A 12298-nucleotide genomic window follows, 5' to 3' on the forward strand; every position below is an offset into this window, starting at 1 on the left:
TACAGCAAGGTTCATTTTGAAAGATTTATACAAACACTTAAAAGCATTCCACTATATATTTTTTACAGTCTGCAACATAACTATAAGCACATTAGACTTTTAAGAACAGTTAATATCGCAATCTTTATCTATTTTCTTGTACATCGTATGATTGCAATGAACGAAATGTTGACAAAAAAAATAGATAGATCATTGACAAATAATACCACTCAAAATTCCAAATTCAATATTAATTTTAAGCCTAAGTAAAAATGAGAATTCACGTAATTCCGGCCATATAATATTTGAGATCAAATCAACAACAAAAAAAATCAAACTTTTAAACCTTATTTAATGCTCCAAAATAAAATATTAAACGCAAATGTCGGGAAAGACGTTTAAATTATTATAATAACGGCCAGTAAAAGAACAGTTTACTTGTAAAGCAATGTACATATATTATTCTATGATAATCTACTTTTTCCTTGGCATTACAACCTCGAGAGGTCTTGGCCAACCATTTCTGGCTTTCTGTGACTTAATTTTACCCGTAATAAAGCAGTCAGCTCTACGTTTGGGGAGGCGGTCCAGGTGGGATTTGAACCCCGGTCCTGCCGTGTGAAGACCGGCGCCATTATCGAATCGGTCACTGGACCGCGCCATGATAAAACTTATTTTTAAATAATTATTCATCATACACATATAAATACATAAAGTATCCATACCGATACTAACCACAGACAGAATGAACTGAGTCACTCGAAAAAATATATTAATAAATAAAAGAGTAAATAACACAGTTAAGCACACGTTAAAAAATAACAGTGATATTCAGAACATATATCAAGATTCTCCAATGTGTTAAATGTGTTAATGAACTACAATATTATTAATTTTAAAACAATATCACCACAATATACAATAAATTTGAAAAAATAAAAATGGTTATACATTTATGATTAGCACTGTAGAATCCATCTAACCTAGGGCGAAGAAAGTAAAAACAACGAAAAATTCCTCCAAGCTAAGCTTTCACTTCATCGTCCACATGCATCGCGTACAAAACAAAAACCCCTGTTTATCCAGGCCCATCCTTTATGGCACTGAACGAGAATAAAAAGCGGAAAACGGAGAAACAGAAAGAAATCCCAACCAGTCAGCAGGAAATAAATATTACTTTATTATAATTTCCAAGACATTCCCCGAACGGCTTGGCTTACGCGGCATGATTTACACACCGACTGCTTGCAAATCATAATAACCCGTAGCGAGCGAGGGTTTGGCCGGTATCACGCGCGTCAAAATATATATTGGAATTAAAAAATGTACACGGTGGTAAAGAAAGGGTGGCAAGCGAAACAGGTAACCATGGAAGATTTTACCAGCAAAACCAAATCCATGCGAGGCTAATGACGGAAAATGTCACAGACGCATAAGGAAACGATAGCAAGGCCAACGTCTGACACAAACGTCAGCTAACGAGCGTACTGTCATGACAAATTTAGAAACTTTTAGGCTGTTTTTTCCCCCATTTTTCTTTGGCACAGAGTAATGGTTTCGTTTGTTTTGAGCTGTTTCTAGTTGGTTTTCTGTACATCCTTTCCTACCAATTACCGTTTCATCTAGAGGAATTTGAACCGGCTCAGACGATGATCATTACAGCCGGCAATGATAAACACAAAGCAGGATCACTCTCTTCTTCTGCTGCTGCTGCTTTTGCTAAGTTCCATTCTTTTCCCTACTTCCCAGCAAAACTTTGACAGCCTACAACTACACGTCAAAAGTGAAAGACCCCGTTTTTTTGGCGTTCCAGCTTACCCTTGAAACTCGAAGTTCTACGAAGGATGCCTGAGTTGTACGCACATTTCTATGTTTGTTCTCTCACTGAACCTAGCATTTACTTCAATTGGGAGCAAATCTTCCATCACCTTCATCGCCATAGCCCATGTCACCGCTTCTGCTTCTTCTTCCGACGGACCCGATATAGAAGCCAAAGCGTCTCATATTTCAAAGCGAAAAACTTTGGCCCACGTGAATGGGGGCCCGCTACCTCCGCATGATTTATCTTCTCCACCGGGATTTTCGCTTTTCTCTTGCTTCACCCCCTTAAAAGCTCGGGAGGGAACAACCCCCCCGTGCCGGTTATAGGTATAGACCATCGCCCATTAAGCGACCTTCCAGTTGTGGGCCTGTTTTTCATGCATCATGATTTTCTTTTGCCAAACTAAAAAGGAACATGTACCGGCGCTAAACGAAACCAAACGGACCGAAACAAATGTGCCTACACGCGCGCTTGTCAACGGTGTGTATGTAGGACCGTGGGCTACAATTTGGATCAAATTTCTCATGTTTTATGCTCAAGGACACTATGGGCAAGCAGCAAGAAGAATTGGTGAAACTGTGTACAAAACCTGTCACGTAAAAACATTGTCTACTGTCACACCGTATGGAAGTCGAAATCGGCCAACATTCTCTCGACGCCCACACAGAGGCGAAAAAGGATGTATGCACATTTAAGTTGAAGCCATCAACAAGAACAAGACACCGTGGCAAGTAGCTGGCAAGCGACAATGGGAAACCATCGATATGAGAAGCTCAATGGAAAGCTCTTTCTCTCTCCATCTCCATTTACGCCAATGAAATTGACTGTAACGAATAAAAATGTCTCATGTTATGCCTCCATCTTCGCACGGGCAGCACACAACGGCCCAGCCCTCGCCGCCAGAACCGGCCGAAGGATCCATTTACGCGCCGGGAAAGTAAAAACCTTACCCAAGTCAAAGGAAACAAATACCATCAATAAAATTTGAATATTTCCCTACCGAAGCCTCTCCCCCGGAATAGAGATGTTTCGGTTGAGATTGAAGCAAAAATACGCACACTCGCGCCACCCATCGTGTGAGACTTTAGCGGGCAGAAGAAGAAGAATTCGGCAAGAAAGAAAAAATACAACAACAGATACATGCCAAGGAAACCATCAAAATTGCCAATATTTCAATCCATCAACGCAGAAATCGGAATGAAAGGCCCCCGATGGGCAACCCCTAACGATGCGACAATTGGCTCTCCCGGCAAATGCGGCAACCGGTCGGAAGCGCGCGCGTCATGGTTGAAATATTTATTCGTGCTCCGATTCGACGAAAACGAACGAGGTAATCGTGGCGGGTGTTGTATTTTGTTGGACTTGTATCGAGAAGAGAATGTTTTTTCTTTTCGTGTGTGTGAGTGGAACAATCATCATGTTTCCCTGAAGGAAGTTTTGCTTTTCCGACCCCGAAAAAAACGGCTTACCAAGGTGAGTGATCATTAATTTGAGAAGTCTCCTCGGTGAAAAGGAGTTCTGCTGGACGTCGATTTTTCTTGCAAATGTCTGCAAATGTTGCTTGTTGTCAAAACAAAATTTGTTTTTTGATTTGTATGCTGAGAGGGCCTAGGATATGCTTTGTACTCATTTACACATTAGGACATTTTGCCATTTGATAGAAATGACAGGCCGAGACTCTTCAAGATTTAGTGCCCAGGAAGAAGAAGTTAGAGGGTGAATCAGAAACAGTATAGCACCATTATAGTCTCATGTACTCTCACATACGCCTCTGAGACATAGACTCTATCTGAAACCGACCAAAACCTCATAGCTGCCTTCGAGAAGAAGAAACTCCGAAGAATTTTTGACGTCATATTTGTGGTAGGACGATGTAAGAGTCGCCACAACATCGATCTCTACTCTACGGGCTGAGCAAATATCTCACCAGGCTCCTTGGTGCTAGTTATGTCATGAGAATGCTACCGGACTACTCCGCCCCGTAAAGTGCTTTGAGGTTGTCCATATGAACAGTAGCGGCGTGCTAGGCCGAAACTGAGATGGAATGATAACGTTGATGTATTCGCCAGAAAGGCTAGAGTTTTGAATATCAACTAGTATCAAGGATGGAAAAGTATCTCTATTCTTGACCCTACGACCTCTTAGGTCATGCCTGCCATTTCTGACTTACTACTAGACTGTCAATTCTCGTATAGTCAATTCTCACCACGAGCTAACGGTCCAGATGGTATTAGAAACCCGTTCCAGTCGTTTGAAGTCCAACGCCGTTATCGCCTCTACCACCGGACCGCTCTTTAGCCTGATAAGTAAGTTAACATTAACTGCTCAAAGTTTTGACAGATGACGACTTTAATTTAGATTTTCTAACTTCATTTAATAAAACTTAGCTGAGAGCTTCATACATCACTCATTACAATCAAAGACGCCTTTCACAAATGTCTATAAAATGATTCCGACAGGGCTTAAATGTTCTCAAATAAAGGAGCGAACAATAAGAACCTTCTTCTTCATGGGCACTACAACCTCGAAAGCTCTCGGCCTACCATTTCTAGTTTTCTGTGACTTAATTTTACCTGTGGTAAAGTAATCAGCCCTACGTACGAGGAATCGGTCTGGATGGCATTTGAACCCCTTGTCCTGCCGTTTGAAGACCGGCGCCGTTGTCGCTTCTACCACCGAACCGCTCCCGATAGTAAAATATAGTGCATTATAATAACACACAATCTCAATATGCTATAATTTCCGTACTTTGCTCTTAAACAACGAAACTATTGCCAGTTGATGGCCTGGCGCAACCCATGAACAACTTTTTCCATGCTATATTATCTGTCACCGGAGATTGTTCTACACAACATGTAATAGCATACAAAGGCGATCTGTGTTCACCCGTGTTCATCCGCTTGTTCATATAAATCTCTTTCCCTTGGCTACTACTGTCCTGTACCAAGTACTTGATGCCACATGTGCACGATAAAACCTCCGTGTCTGCTCTGCTGTTGTGCAAAACCTTTTCGACCAGTCTATCGACTTAACATCAAACGTTACCTCTCTTTTTAATCACCTGCAGCGTACCGAGCGCACAAGGGAGAATGCTCGCTGGCGAGTGGTTGGCGGCCTAACGAACATCACCAAAATGGATACAGGATACGGTATCAGTACACAAAAGAGGCTACGTGAAAGAACTTTCGCGAGATTAGCATTATATCCGTATGAAGCGTTGTTGCGTAATGTTTCAACTTTAATCTCTTTTGTTAGCGAATCATTACGTTACGTTGTCCACTTAAAATTTAATACGATTAGATAACTGTTGCAAATATCATTCCCAATTAGCGGTTTTGTGTGAAAACGATGTATCTAGAATTATTCTAGAGCTTCGCAAAAAAAAACCCCGGCAAGCTTTAATTGAACATCGTTGCGTTGCAAGTGCATCGGTTGATCCCCTAGCTGGAACTATTTTTCTGCACGTTTGCATCGGAACGACCCTTTACGTAACGAATCGCGAACAGCCCGTCCAGTTGCCCCATTATGCTGGACGGGCGAGCGTACTAGAAGGATTACGCTTCACTGGAGCGAAAACGTTCCCTTTGCAGCCAGCGTTGCAGCAACGGTTGCAACAACGACCGACATTAACATGTCGTCCAGTCGGCGATGCTGTGTGTACTGGCGCGAAACGCATCCTCGAACCATTCGCGACTCGCTCTCTTGCACTACCTCGATGGGCGCCACGATTTGTTTCGCAACAGGAAAACATTCCACAAATTCACCGTGCCATCCACGCCATTTTCGCGCTTCCGATAGTTGGTTCCTTCGGTTTCGGTTCACATTCGGGCGAGTTTTGTGAGGGGGTTTGGAAAAGAAACCCATTACGTACAGTGGCGGGGGCGGTCCACAAATTCGAAAACGATTGATCCTTGCCAAATAAACACTGGAACACAGCAAACCGTTAGCTATAAATTCATCAGTTTTTCGTTCTGCGCGTGGGTACCGAGCCGGAATGCATGCTATTTTATGGTGCGAAACGATACTAACAAAATGGGTTCCCTGTATGCGTGAAAGCGATGAGGCATTTCTGTAACTTCTGGAAGCTATAAAAGCTCTTTTGCAGAGATTGTTGAGATATTAAGCAGGTGTATTCCATTGCCGTGTGCTTTGCGAACTTCCTTGATTTTTGTCTTGAGGCTTCAACAAAAAATCTTCCATGTCCAGCCGAGAGATATTAGGATTTACTTCTCAGGCTGGTATTGGCCACTAAGTTTTTGGAACAGAACCTTGGCAAAGATGCATTCTAAGGTCAATTGTTGAGAGTCGTTAGGACCATCGAGCCAAGATATTTGTTGTGATATCCCGGACTGAATACTTTAATGTCTTCTGCACTATACTTCATGATCTTTACGATTTTTACTTCCCTATCATGCAAAATAGCATGGCTACCAAGACCTGGCCATGGCTCAGGTTCTTAAGATTGAATCGACAATAATATAAGACGACGACGACGACCCATATTTTTCCCATAATTTCTCACAAGGTTAGCATTAATAAAACTGAAGTACAAAAATTGATAAGATATGGTTTTTTATCGTCTCAAAACTCTAATCCTTTCAAACCATCCTTACCTGTAGCATACGCCGGTTCAATTTCGTCCTCCGAGTGTAGTTGCGGCGGTGGCACGATCGGTATCTGTACCGGGATCGGCAATGGCATCCGATCGTAGTGCGAACATTCGATGTACTCCAACCGGCCCTGGCTACCACCCAGTATACTACCACCGCAGATCCCCACCCCACTGCCCACGCCACCACCACCCACACTACCGCTGCCTCCTCCACCACTCCCGGGACCACCGCCCGGGCTGGAGCCGGAACCGGACCCGTGCCCCGAACCCGATCCACCCGTCGAACCCGGACAGGACCCGACGCGACTCAGCGAGGGCGGCGTCGCCGAGGTGGACATGTAGTGGTGCGTGTGCGGGTGTGGATGAGGTACCGCGTAATCGCCAGTATCGCGCAACGATGTCCCACGCGTCAAAGTGTTGCCCGCCGACTGGATCGAAGGCTGCGTCGCCCGACAGATGATATCCGAAAGCTGGTTCGCCTGAAGATGGTCGCACATGACGTAACATAAACACGCACAGAGAGAGATAGGGGAACACAACAAAGAACGTGTTTGTAGCAACAGCAACAGCAGCAACTTTGAACCCCGGGGAAGGAATCATGGGATCATGGGACCGGGCGGGGTTGGATAAAAGGACGCCCAACAGAACAAGAATTGAACTCAAGCGAAGGAACAAAACAAAAAAGGTCAACTAAGATGGATTGTAAAGAAATGAGGAGGAATGGTAAGGTGGAAGTTGTCGTGAAACCATCAAACAAATAGGAGAACATTAAAACGGAAGAACCAAAAAAAAGCATCAGGAAGCCCACTGAAGGGAGCCATTGCTATAGTCCAAGGATAAATGAATGCAGGAGCAGGCAGAGATCATCGGGCATTCCTAAGAACCTACTCCAACGTTTTCTCTGTATATCTCTTTCTCGCAAGGGCTTCCTCCCTGGCTGCGCATACAGCGACCAGCTGGGTGCGGAAGTAGAATACGATGGAGTTGGCATAGGTCTCGGTCTCGGTCTCGTCTGCCACCACGGAAACAGTGCGTGATTGCATCGGTTTTCGCACGAAATCCATGGTTCGATTTAAGTGCCGCTTTTCTGAGCTCAAGTGATGTATTGCTTTTTCGTCCAACCGTTCGACATTGATGAACGATCGAAACATACCCCCCAGTGGGAGGAGGTTTGCCTGTTTCTTTTTTCTATCGGAAAGACCGCCCACTGGAAGGCCTCAAGTACGATACAGATGGAAGATAAACATGTTTGTAATCACAGATTGCATAATCGAAGATTATTGACGTCAGAGAATCAGAATCCGTATCCGGATACAAAGACAAAGATCAACGTACGGTAGTGCACTAGTCCAGTCGTGCTGATTTTCGTTCTGAGGGCATGTCCAAACCTTGATAGCCCTAGCTTCACAGGATGGATATGAGCCGTAGAATTTATTGAATACAAATATATAATTTTGTTTTCCAATTTTGAATCAATCATCAAGATACTGATATTTGTTGCAGCCAACCCAATCACCATTCCAAACAACGAATACAGTTGTCAAGACAATGTCGAAACCTATTTGCGTCGAGGAAAATTGATCAGCGTCTTTGGACATCCAATTAAAATTGAAGAAAAATGTTGCTCAATAACTTCTTGGTACAGTTCATAACCCAAGCATTCATCGCTTGAGTATGACAGCAACTTTACAACTATCACCTACGATTAGTAAACACTTCTTCAAAACCGAGACCCCGATGCCCGATGATCTTGCCACTGAGTGAATCTTTACATGTACTATTCTACCAGGCATTCTGTGCACATCGTGTGTTTTGTGTAGCTTTCCAGCGCTTATCAAGTTTAGCTGTGGCAAGTGCACAAAGCATCGCGTTACATCGGCGTACGAAGAAAAGTCCCCCCCCCCCCCCCCCCCCAGAACCCCATCATCTGCAGCGCGTCACGAACGTGTAACAAACCTCGGCACGCCCCAGTAGTGCTAGCGATTGGCATCGATCTACCTGTGGACTATCAAGTGACTGTCTACGCGAGAAGGTACAGGGGGTGCAGGGCAGCTCCGGCGGTAGCTGCTCGATAAACTGCGGACTGTGACAGGGACTGTGGCACGGGCTCGAGCAGATTTGCTGCTGTTGCTGTTGCTGCTGGTGCAGCTGCGGCTGGGAACCGTTGCTGCAGATGAGCTGCTGCTGCTGCTGAAGCGTCGGCAGTTCGACCGCCTGCGGACAGGTGTTGAGCGACAGGGCACTGCAGTGCATCGACGGTTGCTGCGATTGGCTCGACGCCAGGCTGTATTGCTGGTGTTGCTGCTGCTGCTGCTGCTGCTGTACTGGCTGCTGATAGCCCTGGACATGGTACTGGGTTTGCGGTAGCTGTGTATTGCGCCGCGGTGATCGACCACGATCGACCGCCGTTGCGCTCCAGTATCCCCAGGCCATTTTTTTTTTCTAACGCTTTTTCACCAGCTCCAAAGGTAAACACCTAGCGCGCACACACACACACACAAACGCACACTATTGCCCACTCAGCACTGCAACAATTTAATTAACACTTTCTCGCAACACTGGCACACCGTGATGTGTGCACCTTTAGTAAGCTTTTTAGCCGACGCTTTTTGCTTATATTCTGAGGGAGAATGGAGAATTTCAGACCACACTTGCTAAATTACAGGCACACACACACACACGCACACTGCTTTTCACGACTACTCAGAACCTAGGAAGATAAAAACGTACAGTTGTAACCACCTGTCATTTGCTTCAGATGTGTTTATGTCCAGCCTGAAGTCCATTTCTTCATCAGGACTTCCACAATAAAGCAGTACATTGACGGTTGTTGGTCTTTAAGCACAGTCTTTAAACGCACCTTACTCAATCGTTCGTCTTCGCAGAGTCTACACGTGAGCTTTAACTACACAGCTCACTACAAACACCTGCTTGTAATAACTTTATTCCAATCTGTGCTCACCACCAGTAATGTACCGTCGCAACTGGTGGACTGAGCAAATTTAATAACACTGCTACCACCTATCTACTATAGCTCTGGCGCACCCCCTTTTCTGTTGCAAGGTGCCACATAGAAATAGCAATAAGAATACATATTGTGCATCAGAAACAAAACACGGTCAAAGAACGAAACGGATGGGCGAAAGCGGTACGTTAACGTTAGCGCTCCCTCGACGGTGCGAACACCGTGTGTGGACGCAGCACAGACGCCGACGTGAATAATAAATATTGCAATAATGATGTGCATCTCGTATGCAGCCAGGCAGTCGGGCACCCCTCCCCCCCCCCCCCCCGCGCTCTTCCCAGCCACTGGAACATCACCAGCCATCCTTATTTTCAACGCATCATCAAAAGCGAATCCTTGTCGGGGCTGAATGCCGCAGCACCGTATCCGAGTCGCTCGACTCCAGCGATGCAATGGAACGTACTGAAATAGTGGCTTTAGCCACACATCATCAAATGTGGAATGTACCACACACCCCATGCAGTCTACTCCTTTCTCCCTCTTCGTCCCCTCTCTTGCCCTCTCGTCGGTGTACTATTTTCCACCGCTCGTTTTTTTTCCCCCTTCAACACGCATATCACATCTCATCTCAAGCTCAAGGCTAAAACAGGTCCTGAAGCAGCATAGACGCCACAGAGCCGTGGGTGTGGGTGTGTATCGTTGGAAAAAGGAAACCCCACCGGGGCTAGACGACATTACACACGCCTGGCACTATTCATCGTGAATGCGTTTTCTTTTGCTTGCCGCTGTGTGCTTCATGTGTGTGTGTGTGTCGTTCGCTTCTTTCTTCGTCACACTGTAACCAAGCTAATGTGTTGTGTATTGCAGCCCTTTCAGGCGCAACGAAGCGCCACTACGCGCTCCGTCAGAATTAGTGACAGATGGTTTGTGGGTGGATGGTTGATGGCAGTGAGATACAGTTCGGAAGATGAAGGTTATTGACCTTAAGCGCGTGCATATAATGCTACTATTGAGAAGCTACAATTTCACGACCGTGATGATGGGTATCTATACATACATAGCAGCCACGAACAAAAGATGTCTGGGAAATTTGAAAAGAATCCTAAAGGAGCGTAAAAAGCCGAAGCATACATTGAAAATTCTGTAAATCTGCTCCCCATCAAAAGCTTGTGATTCGTTTACCGCTTTTATTCGTTGCTAGTTGAATCAAGCTGACAACGTCATGTGCGTCATATATCAGGTGTTCCCAAAAGTAATGTCACTATTTTTAATACACATAATTTTCAAGTAGTCCTTTACACCGGGATAATTTCTTTGATAGGTTTACTTTATTTTTTAAATTGGAGTGTGTAGACTTCAGCAATATGATCCATTCTAGCTCTAGAAGATAAAAATGCAATGACTATATGAATCAAAATAGATCTATCGCAGTGTCCTTTCTCTTACTCATCTCTTGTTGCCAAAACTTCAAGACATAGTCTATGTCGAGGTCTAACGTCGACAGGACCAACCGTCTACCTCTCAACAACTCCCCCAGAATTTGAATTGTGTCAAATAATAACGCGATTACACCTCAATAGTGACCATAGGATATTCGGTATTTGATGCTCTCAAGACTTCATTTTCAAACCCGTTGGAAAACTCATGCACCTAGTTCATAACCAAAACAAAAAAATCACCAAATGGAAATTTTCTAAAATTCCATGTCCAAGGCTTGTTGACTCTGTTTGAGGATATCCTAAGATAAAAAAAAATAAGAACTCCCAACACAACAGTACTTCACGGTACTATTCACCAGAATACTTATGGGAACACCTAACGTGACCTCTTGATGCCTAGTCCGTAAAATGAATCAAGCTACAGAACAATGATAGAGACTGCTTGCTTTACAACTATGGAAATTTTCAACAAAAAAGTTTGCTCAATAACTCAAACCATGCATTTAAAATGTGTGGTGGTTGTGTGTTACTGCGTCCAAAACAATCAAGTGCAACGTTCAAGTTCGCTTTCATACCATGAATTCCTTAAGCACCGAACAACAACATTCCATTTTCCCAGTCAAAACAAAGTGAATCATTAATATTTCGGTCCTGAAACACCGTCCACACCGTTCAGGCAACAATGGCAGCAAGCGCTCACCGGTACACCAACGAACGTTGGTTTCAAGACCCATTTGCAACCAGTTAATAATTTGCGCAACATTCTTTCGCACTCCACGTCCGCAACGTCGCCACCCACAGTGATCCTCTTAAGACTTTACAAATTTCCACCTCTTCCTCGCTCGGATCCACCCGCCTTCCATTACCATGTGTGCCTCTGTGCTCTGTCTGTGATGTTGATTCAATGGCTGCCCGCGTCTGGAATTCAATTGCATGCATGCAGTTTGTACCACTCCAACTTCAAAGTCACTCTCGTCCCATTTTTGTCCTTGCCTTTCCGGGCGAGCTCGCACCGCTCGACTCGACGAATTTCAACGATTCCAACAATCCCGACCATCTACATGGCTGTCTCCTCGCTCACGCTTCCATGCTTTTGCCCGCCCCTTAAGAAAGCCACAACACAGCGTACACACTGTACGTTCTCCTTGTTGTCCCCGATAGAGCGCAACGAAGCGTACCAACCGGCGTAACATCATTTACATCTCTATCCATCCTTCAAACCGAACGAAAAATAAAATAGCAACCCGCAGCAGACCCGGTTGTTTTCGTGTGAAAATAAAGCATCGGGTCCTTGGATATTTGCAAAACCCGTCTGCAACACGTGCGCAGGGGTTCGAGGTTGTCGTCCCTGTGTGTGTGTGTGCAGTTTTAAGCGAGAGCACTAACTGGCTCCATACATAGAGAGTCGCGGACACCCACAAGCACCACCACCACCACCAAACGACGTGAGACGAAAATTACCGAAGAAAAGGACGCCCGCA

The 12298-nt window shown here is 44.8% G+C and overlaps 1 protein-coding gene across 11 annotated transcripts in view; it reads right to left on the minus strand.

Annotated features, from left to right (window-relative positions):
• The window catches only part of LOC118503859 (atypical protein kinase C), a 110917-nt gene that overhangs the window by 61486 nt on the left and 37133 nt on the right, over nt 1-12298 (minus strand). For 5 of the 11 annotated variants that reach the window (XR_004905225.1, XR_004905226.1, XM_036037579.1 and 2 more), the window contains 2 exons: nt 8370-9123; nt 6415-6892 (listed from right to left, as the gene is read on the minus strand). The exons of 4 other annotated variants lie outside the window; for them this stretch is intronic. Coding sequence is in view for 5 of the 7 variants with exons in the window: in XM_036037579.1 (XP_035893472.1) it covers nt 6415-6892; nt 8370-8846 (955 nt within the window). In the remaining 2 variants the exon portion in view is untranslated. Of the gene's footprint in view, nt 1-6414; nt 6893-8369; nt 9124-12298 lie in introns of those variants that run through there. 2 more of the 11 variants (XM_036037588.1, XM_036037582.1) reach the window with 1 other exon arrangement.

The sequence above is a fragment of the Anopheles stephensi genome, chromosome 2 (assembly GCF_013141755.1).
Source record: "Anopheles stephensi strain Indian chromosome 2, UCI_ANSTEP_V1.0, whole genome shotgun sequence".
NCBI classification, from domain to species: domain Eukaryota; kingdom Metazoa; phylum Arthropoda; class Insecta; order Diptera; family Culicidae; genus Anopheles; species Anopheles stephensi.